Below are 23,633 nucleotides of genomic sequence, written 5' to 3'. Positions count from 1 at the left end.
ATCTTTTGTCCTGAAAGTACCAAATCTTGGGTGTTTTCAGGGTAGATTCATTGGAAGCTGCTCCAGCCACCTCTTGGCTGTGGTTTTGCCATCCAGCTGCTCCATTGCACTGCATCCATGAGAAGATCTGAAGGCATTGAGCTGCTGGAGGAGCCACAGAGGTCCTATGGGTGGATGTGTGGGGAGCATCCGGAGAGTGAAGGGTGCCACAGAGAATGGCATAAAAAGCTGAAAAAAGGCAGAAGAAGAACACACACAGTGGTGTAACAGAAGGCACTGAGGTGTAGGAGCAGTTCAGGAACCAAAGTGCTGTTCTGCACGGCGATGGGAAGCCTGAACTTGGAGGGGTGGGGAAGAAAAAACGTTATTGGGATTGAAAGGGGATGAGATGCAATCAGCCCATGGTTATGAAAACGATCAAATTGGCAGACACATTCTGTATGAATTAGAGTGGGATAATTGGAGAGTCAGAGAGAAGAAGATTACAGTGATCAAGGCAAAATGATGATTAGGTCCAGGATTAGCATTTTTGTTGTCTGTGCAGAGTGGAATTAATGGCTAAATGAAATGACCTGCTACGTGTTGATGAGAGCCATGGATCTGGGGACTTTGGAATGGCTCCGGGTCCCTTTAGGGTGGATTGAGGGGGACCACCTTGCAGCCTCGGGCTCTGAAGGCACTCTTCGCCTTGGTCCTGCAGCTGATGGAGCTGCTATGTGGGCATCATTGCTCATCTGGGAGAGGAAATGTGCAGCCAGGTGCAGCAGTGCTGGTGCTGCTGCTTTGATTCAACTCGCTTTCCGATTTTAAGCTCATTAATTAATTGTGTTTGTAGGAACGTGACTGAAGGGTTGTGGCTGCTTTGGGCTGCAGTTACCTGACTGGAGAAGGAAGCGTTTGTGTGGGCAAAGATTTGGGATTTAAACTGCATCACACACTGTAGGAATCGCTTCTTGTAGCCAAATAATTCGGAGCTAATCCAGGAGTTGTTATTATTTATGTGCTGGCCAGTTTTCCTTGGTGTGCCTGCATGTGGATCCCACCTCCACTGACACAAAGTTGCCCAATGGCCTCTGCCTGGGACCTGGTACTGATTTGCTTTTAGTCCCCTGTGTCACCCCACTGGTTTTTTAATTATTTTCATCTGGATGCAAGATGGAGATTTCCCCTAATTACCTCCGATCTCCTGAGCAATAATGTAATAGCATTTTTGATTATTTGGAGATGTTCTTATTGGAAGGTGACAGCTGGAGGTGCAGCCCTTGCGTTGGTTTGTTCCCATCGCCCTCTGCTTTACTTCTGGGGGAAGCTGAGATGAGAAAGTTCCCTCTGCTGTCTCATGGTAGGTGGGTTAAATACACACACATCAGTGTCCCAGTGATGGACAGTGATGGACTTTTCTCTTCCCGCATTCCTGGAGGTTCAAATGAAAGTGCAAATATTTATTTGTCATTTCCAGTCACTGCAAAGCGCTCAGCTGCTGCCCAGGCGTTGCCCACCTCTGAACTTCCTGACCTACAATTGCTTTCTGATCATTTTTGCTAGTCAGTCCCCTCCTGCTCTCAAGCTGGACTTTACCTCTGTCTTCGTTTTCCTTTTGCAGAGTAAAAGATGCTGGCTGCCAGTCGTAGAACTGATCTGTGGAACAGCTCGCCATAAATCTTCCCTACAGTTACCCGAAGGCTTGGACTCCTTCTGTGATGGACCCTCGGAATACTGCTATGTTAGGCTTGGGCTCTGATTCTGAAGGGTTTTCTGGGAAAAGCCCCTCTTTGGTAAACATTGGCACGTTGGTGGGAAAGGGAGACGTAGACCTGGAAAGCTGCACCAAGGAAGAGGAGGAGGGTGAGAAGAATCGGGAGGGGAACGGTGTGGAGAATGGGAAGAAGGAGGCTCTGGTTGATGCGCAGCAACAGTTTTCAGTGAAAGAAACAAACTTTTCGGAGGGAAACTTGAAACTGAAGATTGGTCTCCAAGCAAAGAGAACAAAAAAGCCTCCTAAGAACCTCGAGAATTATGTGTGCCGGCCTGCCATAAAAACCAGCATCAAGCAACCACGAAGGCCACCAAAGAGTGGGAAGATGACAGATGAGAAGAACGAGCACTGTCCTTCAAAACAAGTGAGTAGTTTGTTTCTGCAGTGCTCTTGTCTGCTCAGTAACCCAAATGCGTAGCGTAGAGAAGCTCCAATCTCTTGCAATCCAAATTCTCCTTGCTTAAAACAGTTTCAAGTCCCTCACTGATGGTCACGCACTGCAGATACTCTGCTCTCTCTCTGATGCTGTGCTGAGATGTTGTGTAAGTTGTTGAACTCCGTTCCCTGATGGCTGGAGCGATGGTTTACAGCATCCTGCTGATTTCCAGCGCGAGATAAAATTTGGTTTTCTAGACACAAGTGGTAAACAGAGTTTAAAACCACCTCGTGTTTTGAATATTACACCAGAGGGATGTATTTTTTTTTCTCCTTACTGTGATGAAATAAAGCGAGTTGTAGTGCTGGAAATTACGCTTCAGAAAATGAAATTGATCCCTTAATTTTTTCCTTTCTGTGGAGAGGAGGCGAGGAGAAGCAATTCTGTGACCCATTCAGAGCAAGCTGTGACAATCTTTGTAGCTGTGAGACTGAACTGTCCGTGCTTTTGAAGGAGGAATTGAGTGGGAATTCAGCACATGCAGTGTGCTCGGTTCACTGCCAAGGCACAAAGGGAAGTGGTAGAAATCTTTCTCTTGGAATACCAGTGTAAAAAGGAATAGGAAAGTGCTTTGCACTCCCATCTCTGGGTGGGATTTCAAGCTTATTGCTGAAGGGACTCCTAAAACTTGGGCAGCATCTTCAGCTGTGCCAACAGATGGTTGGTCTCCATTCACAAAGATGAGTGGTGGGTGAGTTTGTTTGGTTTGTCTTCCAGAAATGTGAAGGTAACAAAGCTGACAGCCTTCTAAAGAGGAAGAAAAAAGAAACCAACAGGAAAAAAGTGGCAGGGATTCCACTTTTCCATTCCGTATTTACAGATAAATACAAACTCAGCTTCTGTTGGTTTTAGATGAGTGGTTTGCTGATGTGTGCGTGGTGAAGGCGTGCAGAGGCACTGCAGAGTTGCGTTGCTGAAGTTTTAGAAAATGGGAAGGCAAGAAGTGATAGTAACATAGCTACAGTCTGCTGTAACTCTAAAATAGGGTGAGCAGGCTGGGACTTGCCTTTCTGCTTCATCTTATGTCTTTGTAAAACTGCTGAGTGCAGCGCTCTGTCCTTCTGTATCTTGCCTTTGGTTAGGCAGGGAAGGCTGCTGATGAGCTCACAGCCACCAAGTGAAAAACTGGGCAAAAAGGTACCAAAGCAGAGTAAATGTTTCGGTTCATCTTCTTTGGGGTGGCTCAGAGCGTTCTCTGCAGGATCTGGGACCTGAGGTCTTGTTTTAGACTGACTGCACAAAGTCATGCAGTGCTAAATGAGCTTCGTGTAAGGCAGCTTCCAGCACCAGGGACAGAATGAAAGCGTGGGACCAGCTGCCATTTGGAGAGCTGCATGTGAACGGGGCCAAACACGGAAGCTTTCAAGTGCTGCACTCGTCGAAAGCACTCTGTAATATATTTGGGACTTCAGATTACGCCTTCCCTGTCGTGCAGTGATTGTTTGCACAACAGAAGTCATTTCAGGAAAGCCTGGCGCACTTTTGTCCCCATGCTTTAGGGTTTGGGGCTGCTCCCCTCCCCGCCCCCAGCTGTGGGTTTGGTGAGTATGAGGGTGGGTGAACGGGGGGGAAGTTCCTGAAATGTGACGCTCCAGCAGAATTTACATAAGATTGCAGCTGCCACAGAAAAGCTGGGCTAAGTGCCAAACTATTCTCTGTAGACCACGGTCGCTTTTTCCAGCACAGCTAAAAATCAGTAGCCCATATGACTGGTGGGTTTTGTTCTGTATCTGCATTTGGAGGCATCCGGCCTCTACCCGTGCTCCTGTCCACCCTTCTCCAAGAGGAGGACTTTGATCGGAGATGCATCGCTGCTCTTGGGAAACCTTGTTTGTTTTCTGAAAGCACAATCAGGCTGGTAGGCAGCGGTGGTAACATCAGGGCTGTTTTGCTTCTGGTGCATCAAGGATTTTAGTGTGAGCCCAGCAGAGATCAGGGCTCATCTCAGGCGGGTGGAGTGACCTGCTTTGATTAGCTTTTGGCCAACTGCTTTAGAACTCTTACAGCTGGTGTGTGCAAGCACTCTGACTGGTGCTGGTACAGTTAAGCTGAGAGTTGCTTGATTTCCTCAGTGCACGAGCACTGTATTCAAATGTTTTCCTCGCTGTTGCTTTCCATACTTGTTATTCCCAAGGTTCCTGGCCGTGCACTACTGAAGTTTAATCTTCAGTGCCACTTTAAAACAATCTTATTCCTTCTGTGTGACAGCAACACCTTAGTGATAGCAACACCTCCCATGAACAGAAGCTTTTGATAATACAGAACTGCAAGAAGGATCTCTATGACTAAGGATGATCAAAAAGTTTCCTTCAATACTATTTATTGAAGATCTCTGGGACTCGCAGTCTCCCTGTGTCTGCAGCATGTTTGAGAGCCCTGATTGCAGTGGTTGGATTTCAGGTTTGGAACCATGTTGTGGGTCATGCTGACTCAGTAGCTTCCACTGAGTGCCAGCAAGCAGCACCTCTGGCTCTGGCCCTGCAGAAAAGTGGCAGGTCAGCACGTCTGCGCACTGCAGAGCTCCGACAGCTCGGGCAACACGTGTTACCCAAGCAACTATTTCCCATCTCTAGGAAATAATGCCGGACTGAGTCCAGCTTGCAGTCTTCTGTTGGGATCGTACTGGTGCAGCTTGCCGAGTCAGTACTTCATTCATGAGCAGCACCCAAGATGTCAAATGATTTCAAAGGAATCCAGGCTATATCTTTCTTCAGTATAATTAGATATTTGCCTACCATAGTTAGAGTTTTCTAAAATGTAATCCACCCAGTGCTGACTGTAATTAAGTACAGTAAGTACCAAGCAATTGGCTTACTCGTTTTTATTGGAGAGGGATGGATGAGGATGACACTGATGCCTTTCCCTCTCCATTTAATGCTTGAGATGAGATATCCTGCAATGTTTTGAAATTGTGTGCACATGTAATTATAAGGGATGGGAATCTTCCATTCTTAGGCCCAGATTGGAGTGAATGTATCCGTGCATTTCAAAGATGGGAGCTCTATGCGAAAAGAATGTCCTTCGAAACGAGGAAGAATTATTGACAGGTTCCTGATAGAATTTGTTGAGGTAGTGGGTCTTTGTGCTCTATTCCTAAAGAACTTCTCTTTTTATTAACTTGTAGGACCCTTCAAAGTCGTACAAGAAAGCTGGAGAAGTTACAACAGTTGAATTACATGTGGAAGAAGGTATACAAGTAGAAACAAATCCCTTACCTAAGAAAGTTTCCCCATTGCACACTGAAATGACAGATTATATAAAGTCATCTCCTCCAACTCTTATCAGTAGCCATAATTCTGACTTAAAGGATAGAACACAGATTAATGGAGCAACAACTGTTACAGAGAAATTGGCTCAACTTATTGCAACTTGTCCTCCTTCGAAGTCTTCCAAAACGAAGCAGAAGAAGCCTGGAAGCGGAACTGCATCTGGTTTGGTTAAAGACTCTGGGAAGAAGCTGCCAGGAACCATTCCTGCAAGTGGGATAGTTAATAAAGATTTGGTAAAGAAATTGCCAGGATCTGGTATTGCTGTTGGATTGGTCAATAAGGACTCAGGGAAGAAGCCATTAGGGATTGGTAGCGCAGCCATATTGGTTAACAAAGACTCTGGGAAGAAGCCACAAGGGATCGGCCCGTTAATAGGATTGGTTAACAAGGACTCTGGAAAGAGGCTGGCAGGGATCAGCACTCCACCTGGGTTAGTTAGCAAGGACTCTGGAAAGAAACAGCCAGTGAGCAGCTCTGCAGTTGGATTAATTAACAAAGATGTTGGGAGGAAGTTTCCAGGTATCAGCACTCCAACCGGATTGACTAATAAGGAGTCTGCAAAGAAGCCAGCGGGGATCAGCGCTCCAGCCGGACTGATTAACAAGGATGCTGGGAAGAAGTTGCTGGGAATAAGTAGTCCTGCAGGATTGGTTAGCAAGGATGCTGGGAGGAAAATGCCGGGGACTGGCAATGCCACGGCTCTGCCTAACAAAGACTCTGGTAGGAAGACGCCAGGGATTGGCAGCCCAGTGGGTCCGGTTAACAAGGACTCTGGGAGGAAGATAGTAGGCATGAGCAGTCCGGTGGGATTGGTTAGCAAGGACTCTGGAAAGAAGCCAACAGGAATCAGCACTCCAGTGGGTTTGGTTAACAAGGACTCTGGAACTCTGAAAGCAGACTCCCTTATGCCTGCCTCGGAGCCCTTTAAGCTTCCTTGCAATTCTAACCTCAGCAGCCTTGAAAGCCACGATACTACGGATTTGCTGAAAGAAAATACTAGCAGCAAAACGTTTGAGAAGCATATTGCGAGGCAGAGCAAAGAAAGTAGCTTGGAAAAATTTTCAATTCGGAAAGAAATCGCTGATGTAGGCAAAGAAATGTTTAATGAAGGAATCTGCGTCCCACAGGATGGTTACACAGCCAGTGAGAAAGGGATTTATGAAACATCTAAGCACGAAAAACAGCCTCCGGTCTATTGCACTTCACCAGACTTCAGGACAGGAGGTGCTTCAGACGTATCCACAGCCAAGTCCCCATTTAGTGCAGTAGGAGAGGGAAATCTCCCGTCGCCTTCACCCACAGTGTCTGTTACCACCTTAAACAGGAGCCTCTCAGCAGCATCTTCACAGTTAGCCCCCAACCCGCTGCACCTGAGTTCCACGGCTGATCTCCTCGAAGGCATTTCAGATCAGATTGGCAAAAGTCAGTTTTCTCCCGACAGCACGCTTCTAAATATCAACAGAACGTTGAACCATACTCTGAGCACCGATTTTAAAGGTGCTGACAAAGACCTAAGTGATTCAAAGGCTACTTATGTAGAAACTTCAAGAACTAGCCCTTCTATAGGGAAAAAACCCATTTTGGCAGCTGAAACAAGCATTCATGCTACTGTCACCCCTTCGGTAGTGAGTTTTACAAGCTTGTTTAGTAGCAAGCAGTTCCTAAAGATCGGTGCAATAGCTGCATCAGATAAATCCTGCCAAGGAGCAAAAAATCTGAGCACCAGTCAGCAATCCAAACCTTTAAAGAAGAGAAAAGGAAGGAAGCCACGATGGACTAAAGTGGTGTCGAGAAGCACATGCCGGCCTCCAAAGGGTCTGGAACTGGAAAGGTCAGAGCTTTTTAAAAACATTTCATACAGTGCACTATCCAGCAGTAATTTGGAGCAGGCCAAATTCTTAAAAAACATAGGATCGTCTTCGTTTGTGGAGCACGAATTTGTTAAGCATCAGCTGCCAAAACTGAATGAGGGCAGTGGGCAGTCTCTAGCACTGCTGACTGAGTCTGACAAGCAGACTCAGAAGTTCTACAGTGCTCACAAACAACCTTCAAGTTTGTGTATGTCGGATGATTTCTTACCTGACATGTATAAACCTAAAAGAGGAAGACCTAAATCCAAGGAGATGCCGGAGCTCGAAGGTCCCCCCAAAAGAACTCTGAAGATCCCAGCATCAAAAGTCTTTTCAGTGCAGTCAAAAGAAGAGCAGGAGCCTCCTATTTTGCAGCCCGAGGTGGAAATTCCTTCCCTAAAGCAGAGTTTATCGGGACAAGCTTTTCCCAAAAAGAGAGGGAGGCCTAAAAGGCAGATGAGGTCATCGATTAAAATGAAGCCACCGATTCTTTCTGTGGCACCTTTTGTTGGAACGGAGAGCTCGAACAAGATGGAGTCTGAGAGCGATCAGCATCGGAGCGGGGATTTTTATGAGAGAAAGGACCAGCTCCGAGGGCCAGAAGAAGTCCAAAAGCCTAATATTTGTAGCATGAGTGATTTGGAAGTAGACTCAGACAGAAAAGTTGCCAAGAGAAACAACGGGCAGTTAATGAAAACAATTATTCGGAAAATAAATAAAATGAAAACTTTGAAGAGAAAGAAACTTTTGAATCAGATTCTCTCGAGTACGGTGGAACCAAATAACAAAGGGAAAGTGCAATCCAAGCTCCACAACACGGTGTCAACTCTTGCTGCCACTTTTGGTTCAAAACTGGGCCAGCAAATAAATGTCAGCAAGAAAGGAACGATTTATATAGGAAAAAGGAGAGGAAGGAAACCCAAAGCTGTCCTGAACGGGATTTTAACCGGCAATTCTGCCAGCCTGACGGTTCTTGAGAAATCTGCTCAACAGACTCCCGGGACGTCGTTTGGCCAAGTGCTTCCCCACCTGCTGCCTTCAGCAGCGAATAATTCCGAGATCCTCCCGTCCCCCGTTTGCTCTCAGTCCTCTGCGGTCAGTGGGGGGCAGAGCCCCGTCAGCAGCGACGCGGGGTTCATTGAGCCCAGCTCGGTGCCTTACTTGCACATCCACTCCAGGCAAGGAAGCGTTGTTCAGACACTCGCAATGAAGAAAGCTGCTAAGGGAAGGAGGAGATTATCGCCACCCACCTTGTTGCCAAACTCTCCTTCTCACTTGAGTGAGCTGACATCGCTGAAAGAAGCCACTCCTTCCCCCGTGAGCGAATCTCACAGCGATGAGACCATACCCAGCGACAGTGGAATAGGAACAGATAACAACAGCACTTCGGATCGAGCTGAGAAGTTCTGTGGGCAGAAGAAAAAGAGGCATTCCTTTGATCACGTTTCCCTTATTGCACCCGAAGCTTCCACGGTTTTAAGTAATCTCAAAGAGAAGCATAAACACAAATGCAAGCGCCGGAGTCACGATTACCTCAGTTACGACAAAATGAAGAGGCAGAAGCGAAAAAGGAAAAAGAAATATCCTCAGCTTCGGGGTAGGCAGGACCCAGATTTCCTGGCTGAGTTGGAAGAATTAATCAGTCGATTAAGCGAAATTAGAATAACCCACAGAAGTCACCATTTTATACCCCGGGATCTCCTGCCTACCATTTTCCGGATCAATTTCAATAGTTTCTACACTCACCCTACTTTTCCTTTAGATCCGTTGCACTACATTAGGAAACCCGATTTGAAGAAGAAGAGAGGCAGGCCTCCGAAGATGCGGGAGGCTATGGCAGAGATGCCTTTCATGCACAGCCTCAGCTTTCCTCTCTCCAGCACCGGGTTCTATCCCTCCTACGGCATGCCTTACTCTCCTTCCCCCCTCGCAGCTGCTCCCATAGGTTTAGGTTATTACGGAAGGTACCCTCCGACTCTTTATCCCCCTCCACCTTCTCCTTCTTTCACCACCCCGCTGCCACCGCCCTCCTACATGCATACAGGCCATTTGCTTCTCAATCCCACCAAATACCACAAGAAAAAGCATAAACTTTTACGCCAGGAAGCTTTCCTCACGACGAGTAGGACTCCGCTGCTGTCCATGAGCACGTACCCCAGCGTTCCCCCCGAGATGGCTTACGGCTGGATGCTGGAGCACAAGCACCGGCACCGCCACAAACACAGAGAGCATCGTACTTCCGAGCAGCCGCAGGTTTCCATGGACACCATCACGGCCAATAGCTCTTCCAGAACAGTTCTGGAGTCCTTGAAGCGCTACAGATTCGGGAAGGAGGCTGTCGGTGAGAGGTACAAACATAAGGAGAAACACAGATGTCACATGTCTTGTCCCCACCTGTCGCCTTCCAAGGGATTGCTGAGCAGAGACGAACAGTGGGTCCGGAGGGAGCCTTCGGAGTCTAATTCCTTAGCACTGGGCTTGCAGACGCCGTTACAGATAGACTGCTCAGACGGCTCCCCAGGTCTGTCCCTGGGGGGATTTACCCCCAGCTCCGAGCCGGCCAGCAGCGACGAGCACACCAATCTTTTCACAAGTGCAATAGGCAGCTGCAGAGTCACAAACTCTACCAGCACCAATGGACGTAAAAAACTAACTGACAGCCCTGGACTCTTCAGCGGCCAGGACAGCTCGCTAAATCGACCGCTGCGAAAGGAGCCGTTGCCTTCTATTGAGAAGGCACTGCAGCCTCTGTCAGGTAAGGGAGCCTTGTTATCATCAGCCCTGTTATGGTAAGCTCTAAACCTGCTTGCGCTTGGAGAGGCAGGCAGCGATGGCTTTGGCTTTGTGGCAGTTTTTCCCGTGTTGGATTTTAGAACTGCTGTTGGTTGGGGGTTTTTGTGAGGATTTCTGTTGTGTTAATGCTGTTCTGCTCAGCTTCTGGCGCAGATTAATGGGATGAGTTCTGTGTGTGGGGCTGCATGGGTACCTCTTCCCATCAGATTTGCTTTGCTTTGCGTACAAAGTTTCCTAAGGATGATTTCATTCAAAGGCTTTTCTTTATCCTTCTGGTTTCTGGAGAAATTGAGTTAAAATTTCATACGATTTTTGATATTGTAGAAATTCTCTTTCCACTTATTTTGAAGTTGGATGGACTGAGTTGAGGCTAGCTGTGGGGGCTCCTACTGTGAGTTACTTTTCCATTGAAGAAAATGTTTGGTATTTCTTTTATGACTCAATTTTAGGTGTTTTGATCATCTTTACTGTAGCGTGGTTTTGATCCCTGACTTGAGGCCTTTTGCAGGACCTCCAAGCAGTTGCAAAATGATCCTGGGAATGCCCAAGACCAAACATTGTAAAGACTGTTTTATTCATAGCTGGGAAGCTCGTCTTACAGATCCCTAAACGTAACTGAAACAGAACTAAGGCTGCACAGAAAATGGCAGTGGCAGCAGCAGAGGATTGCTGTTCAAGGACCTCCGTTCTGCTGTGTTAAAAAATGCCGACAGTTTCTCCTCCTTTACTCCATTCTTCCTGTGCTCTCCCTGGTAAATGTAAATCCTTTGCCCAAAATCACTTGTGACTGGTAGCTCACAGTGAGTGCTGGGGAAGCAGCTCGCTATCAGTAAGGAATATTACCTCCTCGTGTGCCTTGTAAAGCTTCCATTTGATGCCTCCTACTGCCTCGCCTGCATTTGTGTTATCCTCCAGTCTGAGGAAAGTAAAGTGCATCTGCATGCAGCGTTGATAAGAGAAAGGCAGAACTTTAGTATTTGTAGTATTTGATTAAAACGACACCAGGGGAGGTGTCAGGAGAAGGCAGTAGAGCTGTAACGTCGCCTCTGCTGCTGAGATGGAAAGGAGAATTGAAGGAGCTCAGTCACCAAAGGGTTACATGCAGCTCGGAGGAGCGAAGAACCGTTGTGGTAGCTTGTGCAGTTCTGGGAATTTCCTGAGGAATTCCATTACAGTGAATGATCTGACTTGGGTTTTTATGAGGAACGGCCTAATTAGAGATGTTTTAGGCTGAAACCTGCTAGCGAAGGCTCTGAATCACTCTCCCTCTTAGGGCGTGTTTATTTGGTTCATCAGATGCAGCGTATCACTTTCAGTAAGTGTATTTCTCGTGATTGGAACCAGCTGTTGGTGTTGTGAGAGCAGCTTCCAGCTCAGCATTCATCTCATTCACAAGGAGCTCCTGATGCCCGCGTCGTCTACGTGCATCAGAGGGCTTAGACTGCATCTAGAAAAAAGCCCCATGCTTTTCCTTTTTTTTTTCCCCTTTAGATCAATGGCAAGTTGCATAGTTGGCTTTGTTTTTAATCTGTACTGCTGAATTGTGATTCTGTGGCCGTTACTGTGAAAGACCCGGGTCCTATTTTTGTGCACTGCGGAAAATGGCAGAGATGAAGGGAAAATGTGGTGCATCAAGGATGATTTTTCTTTTATTTATTGAACCAGATGCAGCTGAGGTGCGTGGTGGAGGGAACGCAGAATGAGAGCTGTTAAAGCAAGCAGTGGGAGAGCAGCGTTAGGGAATGCTTTCTAAAATGGTCCCTTGTGATCCATAGGGGACATTCGTCATAATTTATTTCAGAAATACCCCGTATGGAAAACACCCTCCATTTCCACAGGATTTTGAACACAAAACCCTGCATGGCCGCCTTCCTTGGCGCGTACTTTCTGTCATCTTAGCTGATGTCTGACGCTCTCCTATTGGATCAGAACTGTAATTGGGATGCTGTGTTTTGGCACCCGGGGCTCAGCGGATGAATGGTGGTGTTTCACAGGAGATGCACTTCAGAGAGGCGTTTCAATCCTAAAGGCATGCAGCTTTGCACAGTCCGTACTCGGGGGCCGGCAGGAAGGTCGTGGGGCTGTAAGGAGTTGTCTTTACGTGGGGCTCGGCGGGACACAGGGGCTGTCAGCACAGCAGCCGCTTGTGGGCACTGCTGCGTGGGGCTTCTTCAGGGAACCGCCGCAGCTTCACACCTCGAGTTGCTCTGAACAGCTGGGAGCTTATTTTAAGGTGGTCTCACCGTGCCTGGAGCGAAGGGGAGCCTAAAGAAGCTGTTTGGTGGTTTGAAACTCCCTTCATCCCACTGAAAAGCCAAGGAGAGGTTTGAGGCAAGCGTCAGCGTGACACAAGGTGTGTGCGCCCAGAGCTCGGAGAGTGCGTGCTCAGACGAGGGAAACATCCGTGTTCAAATGCGAGGTATATTTTAGCTGCTGGTGTGCCGGTTTCGGGTCGCGAAGCAGCGCTGTGCCCGACCCGAGGGCCGAGCGGCGGCGGGCGGCAGCGCTGGGCAGGGCCGTGGGCAACGGCGCCGCCTGGCGGCAAGGCCGGGCCTAGCACCGCCGGGGCCTGCGCCTCCGCCTGGGCCTAGCGCTGAAGCCTGGGCCTGGCACCTGTCTGACCCCAGGCCTAGCGCTGCCAGGGCCTCCACCTCTGCCTAGGCCCAGCGCCTGTCTGACCCCAGGCCTTGCACTGCAGTTGAGGCCTTGCACTGCAGTTGAGGCCTAGCACTTGCCTGACCCTGGGCTTAGTGCCTCCTGGGCTTGGGACTGCAGCCTGGGCTGCTTCCTGACCATAGGGCTAGCGCTGCCTGAGCCCAAGCCTAACACAGGAGTGTGGGCCGAGCGCTGCCTGACCCCGGGCCTAGCATGGCACCCTGGGCTGAGCACCAGCTGAACTCCATCAGGGCTCGGCCTCTGTCACCCCAGGGCCTGGCTGTGCAGCTGAGTCCCCGCAGGGGCTGAAGGGCTCCTGCCTGCTGAGGTTGGGCAGCTGAGGGAGGTGAGCAGTTAAATCTATGAGAGGAAGGAACCCTCTGTGTGTGGTCATGTGTAAGAAACCTCAGTGATGAGCTGCTCTGTAATGAAGCAGCTCTTTAAATTCCTCTCGTCTTTTTTTCCTGCTGAAACTTATTATAACCTCTTTGTGCTTATAGCAGTTAGCCTTTCTTTTCCAGTTTTTTTCCTGAGGTCTCAGGGCATTTGTTTTAATCTACGCAGTATGAAATCAATATCTCTTGTAGTTCCTCGCTAGAAAAATTGATCCAGGGATGAGAAGACAATTGTTCTTTCTAATACTGAGCAACTGCATGTGGTCTCCCTGCAGAGTTCCACTGCAGCTTCCTTCTTAGCTTTGTGTTGTCAGAGCAGACCCTCCAGAAACACACTCACAGCCCTGTGCCAGGATGCCATGCAGGAAAGTGGGGAATTCTCCATGCAAAGACATTCAGCTTGCAGCTCAGGGCAATGTCCAGCAGCGTTGTAGGAATGCCTTTGCTGAGAAGAATTAATGAAAAATTAAGTCTGGTGCTTCTGCATTGTCAAAAAGTGAGAATATTTGGAGCCGTGGTATTGTTTACTTCGTCTCTCAGTTGAACATTTCTGAGGTGTTACAACACAGGATAATAATAATCATAGAAGTTCTGGGCTCCTCGCTCCAAGAAAGACATGGGGGCACTGCAGGAATGCAGTGACAAGGCACCGAGGTGACTGAGGGCTTGGGAATCCCGTCATACAAACAGAGATGGGACTGCTGAGCCTGTGGAAGAGAAAGCTCAGGGGAAATCTTATCAGTGGTGCATAGACCTGATGGCAGGGAGCACAGAAAAGGGAGCCAAGTCCAGCGCTGCCTGGTGACAGGACGAGGGGCAGCGGGCACAAAGTCAAACACAGGAAATTCTGGCCATGTAGAAGAAAAAAAAACAAAACTGTTTTATCATAAGGGGGTTTGAACTCCAGTTCAGATTGCCTGGGAAGGTTTTGGAGTCTCTGTGGACACGTTGGAAACCTGACATGGTGGCTGTCTGGGATCTGCAGAAGATCCTTTCCAACCTCAACTGTTCCATGAAGATGAAACAGGAGGGGAGTTCATTTGGAAGCAGGGATGTGTCCGAGTGTTTTGTTTGTTTTGGTGTCGGTTTTTCACATTAAAGCTGCTCCTCGGATACTAAGTGTCTCTTCCTCATGGATTGCTTTACTGTCCCATGTGTGACATTGCCCTGCGAGCAATTCTGTTGTGAGGGTTGAGATCCATCCTTCTGCAAGCACTGACATCCTAACAAGGAAGTGTTCTTAATGCTGAAAAAGAAAGAAAGTATACTCTTAGTTTGAATATTTAGCATCTGCATTGTGTTTTATTGGCACTGCCCGACTGAAGTGGTGTTGTTTTTTTGTGCTTTTGTCTTCCCTGATCTGCTTTTTAGGCACTCTGCCAACACAGGACAAACCTTCCCAGAGGCAGTCAGAGAGCACAAATTGCAGCCCTTCCAGAAAGAGATCAACATCTGAGAGCACATCTTCTACAGGCAAGTAATATTTGCTCATCTTGTTTTGGAGATCACTGCAATACTAAGACCTACGGTGCTGCAGGCAAAGGCAGCGTTGCTATGAGAACTTTACAGCAGCAGGAGTTTCGTGGAGATGATGACTTTTTCCATTTGCAGCTTAGGGTGCAAGTGCTTCAAATTGTGCTGTAGAACAGGGGAAATTGAGCTGGCATGTAGAGAAGCAGCAGCAGCGTAGCTGTGCTGGAATGGAGTTGGGTTCCTCACCGTGTTAAATGAGTCTTCGTGAAGCTTGAGACTTTAATTGCTAGCAGTTCTTGCGGCACTGCAGCTAATCAATGAATTAGGTGAATAAATCCCTCTGTGGGGAGCTTGTGGGGCCAAGAAGATAAGGCAAGAAAGGCATTTGTAGAATGCCAGTTGTAGAAGAGCCTTCTGTGAGAGTTCCAACATTCTTAGACAGTAAAGTTGATTGCAGCTTTGTAGTAAACATCCCTAGGATGTGTACCAACAGAACCACTTGGTTACAATTTCCATATGCAAAGAATGTGGCAAAGCTGCTGTTTCCTCCTCCCTTTAAACATTTACCACGAAGCTTTCTTCAGCACGTGCTGAGGAAATCCACCCAGAGTGAAGTGTCCTTGTGTCTTGTTGTTGGAAAGGGACAACTGCAAGCAGTTCAAGCCTCTGCACAGGCAGCTGTCAAAAGCTCAGGCATTTCTTGGGCAGGAGAGCAAAGAACAAAACTGAGTTATTTGTCAGCTTCAAAGACATGGAACTGGTGCTGGAAGAGAGCAGACTTTGTCACATCTGCAGCTCTGGGACGCGTGTGGGATTTCGGTGCGTTTGACACAGAGCTGCTTCCTCACCATCCCGGAGTACACGGGCAGTGCTGCAGCTGCTGGGGATCAGAGTTCAGATGTCTGATCCTTTGGGGTCATTTTCCCTACAGAAGCCCTGCTTCGTGGGCAGCCCCTGTGTCCAAATGTGTGTTGTTCAGTTTTCATGGGCAGCTGCTCGCAGAGCTGAGCAGGCGGTGCTTCTATGTGGAACCTTCAGCTCTGCCCCAGTGTGTGTGTAAAGACCACAGGAAAACAGGGAAGTTTGTCTTCACCCCTCCACCAGAAACTGAAAGCTGAAAGTGAAAATCCTTTCAGTGCTTTGAGTCGCTCAGGCAGTTTGGTTTCCAAGTGGTTTGGTTCCGCTTACAGCAGTGACTGCACGTGTCTTTTTTGAGCCCATAGGAAGAAAGTTGTGCACAGAAGGGCTTCAGGAGCAGACATGCTGATTCTTCCTCCTTCAAATTGTTTGTACTCTCAGAAAAATGTTTCCATTTGCACTTGCAAATTCATGACTTTGGAAAACTGATGAGGAATGCATCTCTCCACAGTAACAGATTCAGACTAGAAAATACTTAGTGTGAACTGTCTGTGCTGCATCTTTGGCTGCTAACACACCTTCTTGCCAAAAGATAGAAACCCTTTTACAGAAACGTTCTGTTGCCTTCTCTTTAACAGTAACCCCAGCTTTTCAGTCCTCAGCCCACGACCCGCTAGTTGAAGTAGATCGAAAAGTGAGACCTCATTTGACTTCCTGTGTCAACTTGCCTTTCTCTTTGTCCCGGTATTTTGGCTTACCTGCACCCAACCCCACCTTTCTTGCAATCGATTCTGTCAGCACTGTGTTGGATTTTGCTTCAGACTTTGGTTGTTTCTCTGGTTGTTTCAGTGATCGGAGCGCCGGCGCGGGGGACGAGGCTGACAGCTGCTGATGATTCTGTGGACAGCTTGCTGCAGCGCATGGCGCAGCACGAAGGCCAGGCTGCTTTGGACAAAAGCATAGAAGCAGTCATTGCGAATGTATCTGCTCCACCATCGGCTAGTCCTGCTCGAAACCACAACAGGGAGAGGAGCCTGGGCAAGCAGGACAGCCTCGTTGCTCCAGCCATCCCGAGCAGCTCCTGCAGTGACAGCATCTCGCTTCTGTCGGACAGATTGCCGAGCAGCTATTCCCCACATCATCTCAAGAGAAGCGTGGTTGAAGCCATGCAGCGACAAGCTAGAAAAATGTGCAATTATAACAAGATCTTGGCAACAAAAAAAAATCTTGATCACGTCAATAAAATCCTGAAAGCCAAAAAGCTGCAGAGGCAGTCACGGACAGGGAACAACTTTGTGAAACGCAGGCCAGGAAGGCCCAGGAAATACCCAATGCAGGCTGTGGTGTCCATGCAGGCCTTCCAGGCAGCTCGGCTGGTCAGTCAGGAGTTAGATAAGAGGGAAGAAAGCAGCAGCCCTTTACACCTCGGACCTGATACCATCACTGATGTGATTGAAGCTGTGGTGCAAAGCGTAAACTTGAATCCAGATCACAGGAAAGGATGGAAGAGAAAGAGGTGGCTGTCGGAGGAACAGGCCAGGAAACGACAGAAACCTCTGCCAGAAGACGAACAGGAGAGCAGTAAGAGGTAATTCCCTTAGAGCTGCCTGCTTTCATTTTCATATTGTTGATGTTTAAGGCATTTTAACCCATCAGAGAATCCTGCTCTCCAAGCTCTGCTCGTTACATTTGTTTCCACTGAGGAGTTCAGTGTTTTCAGAACACATGGGGTCTTTCTAAGCCACTGCTTATCACACCCCTAAATGGGGTAAAATCACAGGTAATGTAAAGCTTGTTTGTGTGAACTCTCAAGTGAAACACGTGGTGAAGAATGCAGCTAATGGATTTGTAACAGGAGAACTGAGGAGGTGCTTCAGCAGAGACAGTTCTTAGGTCATGCACTGAGCTGGGAGCTGTAAGAGCTGCAGCACCGTGGGAATCTGCAGTGTGTGACTTACATGCTTGAGAAACAATTACGAGCAACGCTGAACGTCAGGCGAGATCGACTGATAGGCAGCAAAAGAGTAAAACCAAAACAGTGAGTAGGAGGGAAGGTGTGCACCTGTGTGAGGGGTGCAGTCACTGCTAAAGAAACACCAGAAATCTCTGCAGCAAAGAGCTCAGAGCTCTTCCTCCCTGAGTTTTCTGAATAGTTCCAAACAATTACGATCCGTTTGTGCTTCACAACCAAGTGCTGACGTGCAGGCATTTGGCTGTGCAGGATGTTGCTGGAGCTGCACGCTCCAGGAATGCGTTGCATGGCTCCTGGAAGCTAAGTGAAGGTTGGCCACCTCCTATTTTCAGAGTACAAAAGCAAACAGTACAAACCACCTTCTGAATTACTTCACTGAGGCTCCAAACATTAGGAGTAGTGATATTGCTGTGAAAAGATCCTGTTTCTTACAGTGATGCTTAAGCACTGCTGGCTGGTGGTCATTGAGTTGCGTTGTTAAATAGCAGAGACATCAGGTAATTTTGTAACCTAGAGGCTTTTGTGCTGCTGACCATAAAAAGGGGCGATGAAATACGGTAAGAAAATGCTGATGGTAAGAAATACAAATCCACTGAGATCATCTTGATGTTTTTCCAGTTTTTCTGAGGCACCACCTGAACCACCCAGTCCTCAGGATGCCCCTGGGAAACCACCTGAACCTGAGAACACCCAGCAGCAGCAGCCTTTGCCTTCTCTTCCCCAGCGTGAGAAGAAAGCCCCCCGGCCCCCAAAGAAGAAGTACCAGAAGGCAGGGCTCTACTCTGACGTGTACAAAACAGCAGAGTAAGTAACAGCAGTAAGAGCTGAACCAAAACCAGCAACTTCATTAAAGCCTGTGAAAAATAACGCGTGCTAATGATCAGAACCTGATTCAGTGAAGGTTTGAAACGTAACCCTTGTCAGAAGGCAGTCTGAAAGTGTCTCTGAGGATCAGCCTTGGAGAATGTGAGGCGTTGGTTTGGCAGTGGGAATCGTGGCAGTCAAAGTGCTGGCAGAGCCTGAGCGTTCAGGCACTGAGTGCAGCGTCTGCACACAGGGGCCCATTGGTTTTCTGCTTTCATGGGCTGAATGATGAAGAGTGGTTATCTTTCTTAGGAAAGAACCCCAGGTGTCTGCCCTGCTCGCTGCCCTGCCAGGTGTGGTTGTGTCTTTTGCTTTCTGTGCTGCTGGGAGCAGCAGTGCAGTGTCTCAGCCATCTCCCATTTCTGATAAGCAGCCCGTTTCTGTCTGCAGTGAGGTGACATTCCTGCAGCTGTTTGGAGCATTGTGTTGAAAGTCAAGAATTGCCACTTCTGTTATGGTCTGAAGCATTAAAAAGAGAGAAATCATTTTCCCCCCGACTCACTTTGGTCTACAGATTTTATTACAGCACAGTGACTGCAGCTCAAACTTTGTAATTTCTTGCAGACGAGAATGAAATAAGATAAGAATGAGAGGAGTGATTTCAGAAGTCAGCTTCAGCTTTACCTCTGTATCCAGGTGTGCCTTTGTGGCCATGTCTGCAGGTACATTTTAGCATCCCCACGAATTACCCAGCGTCCTCAGCCTCCCCCTGCAGGAATTGCACTTTTTGCTGGGGAGAAGTTCAGTGTGAGGTTGCACAGAGCTGCGGGTTTAAGAACAAAGGAAGGTTGAGCTCTGCAGTCATTTTCTGTTTACCCAGCAGTGGCTTTGCTAGAGGAGTACAAAGTCTGCTTTGCCAAAGAAATGAAATAATAAATTAGCAATTAAATCTAGGGAACTACCTGGCAACTTAGATTTCTGGTGATTTTCTTTACATGGAGCATATAGGTGTGAAAGGGGCTCTTCTGGTTGGCATTTAGTCACACCTTTCTTCCTTTTCTCTTTGCCTCTGGTTTCAGGCTTTGCTTGCCTCTTGGCACCAGAGGTTCACTCTTTCCCTTTTCACAATGCTTTTCCATTTCCTCTTGGTAAGAATTTGTTTTCCAGGTCTTGTAAGCAGTCACCACAAAGTCACTTTCCTTGCAAGCCTCAGTGATTCAGCACAGCACAACTTGGAAGGGCAGAAGTGTGGGTTCCTTTTTTATCCTCTCTAGATGAACGTTTTTTCCTGGTGGGTGAAGGAGCTGCGTGTTTGCCAAGGCAAATGGAGTGAAAGTCTGCCATCAGTAAATGGGGTCATAATGTCAAAACCAGCGACCTTTCTTGCATGGGGAAATGATGCTGCTTCCTGGTTAGGACAGCTTGGCAGAGCTTGGCAGTGACTCTATTTAGGTAAAGCAGCAGCACTGTGCTGGTGATACGTTCTGGGACATGAAACACCCGACTGGAAATGGGTGATCTGTGTTTGAACCCCTGCCCTGTGGCCTGGAGCACGTTTCTTAGCCTCTCATCTGCAGGTACATTCCCTTTGTCCCTTAGCAAACAAAGGTGTTCATTTTGGGTTTTACCTAGATATTCCCATTTCATCTGTATAATAAACTTTCCCACTGCTGTGTCTGCCCACGTGTGTGCATGTGGTTCAGTGCAAGTATTTCTTCAGTCACCAGCTATTAAAAGCAGAGCTTTCATGGAGAGGATATGCAGCATCTCGTTCAGCAGAGCCTCATTTCAGCTTCTTATCACTGCCTGAAATGTAGTTACCTCATTATCACTGTGGAACAGACCAGAATGTTTGCAGAGGTGCTGGGCTGTGTCATTGGACATCAGCCTGAGCACACAGCCACTCCACAGCCCTGTTTGTTCCTCCTGGACAGGGGCTCCCTTAACTCTGCTCTCTGTTCTTCGTTGATGGACGCCCTACTAAAGGAACAGACCCAGAATGTTTGTTGGGACAGTGGGCACAGTGCCTTTATGACACCTCAGAGAGCTGGACAGACAACATGGGAATTGATTCCTGTAATCTGAGTCACCTCTGACCTCTCACACACCAGGAGTTTAATTCTGTTGGTGCCCCGTTAGGTGCTGCCTGATGTGATGGGGAAAAACTCAAATGGATGCCATGAGCCTCTTTGCCAGGCAACCTGGAAATGACTTCTTTCAGCCATTCCTTTTCTCATTCTGCTGCCTGATGTTCGAGCTGTTTGCCTCCTTGAAACAGATGATACATTTGTTGTGTGTGACAGAAACGTTTCTCCTTCTGTTGCCCGCAGTCCGAAGAGCCGCCTCATCCAGCTGAAGAAGGAGAAGCTGGAATACACTCCTGGAGAGCACGAGCACGGATTGTTTCCAGCCCCTATTCATGTCGGTGGGTACTTCACACGTTTTAATTGCTGGGAAACAAACATCGCTCTGGGGTGACATTGAGTGACTCTGTTTGGACTTTTTGCCTCTCTCCCTTTTATTTTATCACCTCATTAAGGTCGTGATATCTTTCAGCATATTAACTCCATCGGAGGTCACACTCATCCTTCTGTGTTTTTCAGCATAGGAGTTTGACTCTTGAGGTTTCTTTTGTGCTGTTTGTCCTTTGTTCTCATGTTTTGTTTTTCAAGATCAGCTCGGCTTTAAGTGTGCTTTAAGTGCTTTAAGTGCTTCAGCATGAAAGCAGTATGGCAGTGTCCTTCTCAAACTGATATTGCAGTAGGACAGCCAGAGATGATTATCATAGAATCACAGAACGGCCTGGGTTGCAAAGGACCACAGTGGCCATCAGCTCCAACCCTGCTGTGTGCAGGTCCCCAACCAGCAGCCCAGGCTGCCCAGAGCCACATCCAGCCTGGTCTCCAATGCCTGCAGGGCTGGGGCATCCACAGCCTCCTTGGGCAACCTGTTCCAGTGCCTCACCGCCCTCTGGATGAAAAACTTCCTCCTCATATCCAACCTCAACCTCCCCTGTCTCACTTTACACCCATTCCCCCTTGTCCCATCCCCATCCACCCTCATAAACAGTCCAATTAGTCCAATTTCTTAAATCTCAAATGCTAAGCAAGCAGTAATAAATCCCCCTTTGTGTCCATGCACTTAATGATGTCTATCTTCAAATAAGAAAAAATGAGGAAGAATGAAAAACATAAATAGAAATGAACAGCGTGTGAATCAGTAAAGCCTTTCAGAAACAGGTTCCAGAGCTGAAGGTGTTAATTGGGATTCTCAAGAACATGACCTTCCTCAGTTCTTTCTTCAATTAGGTCACCTAACTCTGTTGCAGGACTGAACCATCTGTCAGGATGCTCAGGTTTGGTTTGCAGCAATCCCGCTCCCTTTTCACAGGGCCTTGACCTCAAGTTTGTTTGTGCTAGCAGACACAAACGAGCTTCTGCCATAAAGATAAGCCTGCTTTAATTGCTCCGTGTTGGGCAGCTGGAGGGTAGCTGCCTGCAGAGCAGGGTTACAGGTTTAGGGCTGTGCCAGATAGCCGTGCTGGTGGCTGCTTGGGGAGGGCAGGAGGGACGCAGCTCACTCTGCAGGCGCTCTGCCAGGGCACTTGAAAGAACCTTTTGTTTGGCTCGGTGAGGTCATAGAAGTGAAAGCAAATTCCCAGCAGATTTAGCTCTTTCCTGGAACCTGTTAGGGATGAATAAAGCTTTGAAAATAAGTCATTGAGGAGCGCATTGTAGGGAAAACATCACCATTTCTGTTTTCCAGTGGGGAGGGGTGCGAATCGAAGGCAGGGATTACTGAGAAAACCTGGGAAAATCAGAGGAGGAGCTGTCACCTCATCTCCAGTCCTTCCTCTCACTGCTGCGCTGTGACAGCAGTGCTCCAGCTAAATGATAAGGGAACGTTTTAATCTTAGCCAGAAGTCACCCAGCACTTGGTGTCAAGCCTCAGGCCTTACATAAATGAAGCATTTAACGAGTCAGTTTCCTTCTTTTGCAGAGAGATTGGGGTGACAGAGAGTTTTAAAAGAAATCAAGGTTTGCAGTGACAGCAGTAACTCCTGTCTAAAAAGAGTTCCAGTCATTGCTGAAAATGCAGAGCCTCTTGAAGTCGTTCTGAAGCAGTCAGGAATGTCCTTGTCAAGTCTGAATTCGTTCATTTGGTGAAGGCTGTACCGACAGCCTTGGAAACTGTTTCCAAAACTGATTTGGTTTCTCTGAGCACAATATTGTGATTTACCACCTCGTGTGAATCACGCATACAGAATTCTTGCATGCATATTTGGTCTCTGTGCTAAATCATCTTGCTTGTGTACACAGAGTCGTGGGGGAGGCGTTTCCTTGGATGGGGATTTCTGCTCACTGGTAACTGCTGTGCAGCAGGGCACAGAGCTCTTGGGTTCTGTCCTGTAACTCACATTCAGGGTCTCCTGGATGAGCACCTGAAAGGTTCCCAGCACGGCTCTTAAGAGCTTAATTGTAATTGGTAGAGTTTAAGGACACCCTTAATGATCAGTGATTGAGCAGAATGCAGCTCCTTTGTGCACCTAACCCAGCAAGCCTGCCTGCTCTCTGTGACGCTTCAGACCTCACTGAAAACAGAGCAGAAGGCAAAGGATCACAAGATGGTGGGCTCCTTCCTGTGCTCGTCACTGACACAAAACCTTCTCGGAAGAGTCTGCTGTTCTGCTGCCTTGCAGACACTGAGAGGCCCTATCAGAATGTTGGCCGTGTGCCTGGGAGCAATCCTGGTGCCCTGGGGGATCTGTGCATATGAGTGCCTACAACTTATAAACCTTTTTGTTTCAGGAAAGTATCTCAGACAAAAGAGAATTGACTTCCAGCTGCCTTACGACATCCTCTGGCAGTGGAAACACAATCAGGTACAAGATAAAAAGTTACTGCTTGCCAAGATTATGGTTGGAAAGAAAATAGCAGGATTTCGGCATGAAAGCCGTGTTTATATATCCTGTGTATTGCTGGATATTCTTATTGCTGCCACTGGGTGACGAAGAAAGGATTTATTTACGTCTTTCATGTGAATAGTTTCCATTATTCCATCTCTTGCAAAACAGCAACCCTATAGGTTTCTGCCAGAGAAGTCACTAATTGTGCTGCAGGCTTTTATTTTGGTAGCATGCCTGCTTTCTGCACTGATCTTGTTTTAGACATGCCTCGGGAGAATTCAGATGTACTGCCAACAGCACGGAGAAATTTCGGGCCTTATTTTTCTTGGAGGGCTCCCAGCAGAGTGGAATTTATTTTTCACTTTGCAAGCTGAAATTTTCGTACTGAGGAAAGAAGAGAAAGTGTTGAACGCTCACAATTCTTTTTCAAGCCTTTTAAATATGGGCAAACCTAAAAATAGGTTTG

At 47.7% G+C, this 23,633-nt stretch overlaps 1 protein-coding gene across 1 annotated transcript in view; it reads left to right on the top strand.

The window, feature by feature from the left end:
- ASH1L (ASH1 like histone lysine methyltransferase) overlaps positions 1–23,633 on the top strand; it is a 39,167-nt gene that overhangs the window by 3,316 nt on the left and 12,218 nt on the right. The window contains exons 2-8 of the mRNA XM_048929307.1: positions 1,604–2,120; positions 5,317–10,066; positions 14,526–14,627; positions 16,335–17,073; positions 18,076–18,261; positions 20,592–20,686; positions 23,070–23,143. Of these exons, the coding sequence (XP_048785264.1) occupies positions 1,701–2,120; positions 5,317–10,066; positions 14,526–14,627; positions 16,335–17,073; positions 18,076–18,261; positions 20,592–20,686; positions 23,070–23,143 (6,366 nt within the window). The 5' untranslated portion in view covers positions 1,604–1,700. The remainder of the gene's footprint in view (positions 1–1,603; positions 2,121–5,316; positions 10,067–14,525; positions 14,628–16,334; positions 17,074–18,075; positions 18,262–20,591; positions 20,687–23,069; positions 23,144–23,633) is intronic.

Source organism: Lagopus muta, chromosome 29, assembly GCF_023343835.1.
Source record: "Lagopus muta isolate bLagMut1 chromosome 29, bLagMut1 primary, whole genome shotgun sequence".
Taxonomy (NCBI): Eukaryota; Metazoa; Chordata; class Aves; order Galliformes; family Phasianidae; genus Lagopus; species Lagopus muta.
Note: the sequence above shows the minus strand (reverse complement) of the source record. Positions and strands in the feature narration are given on the sequence as shown.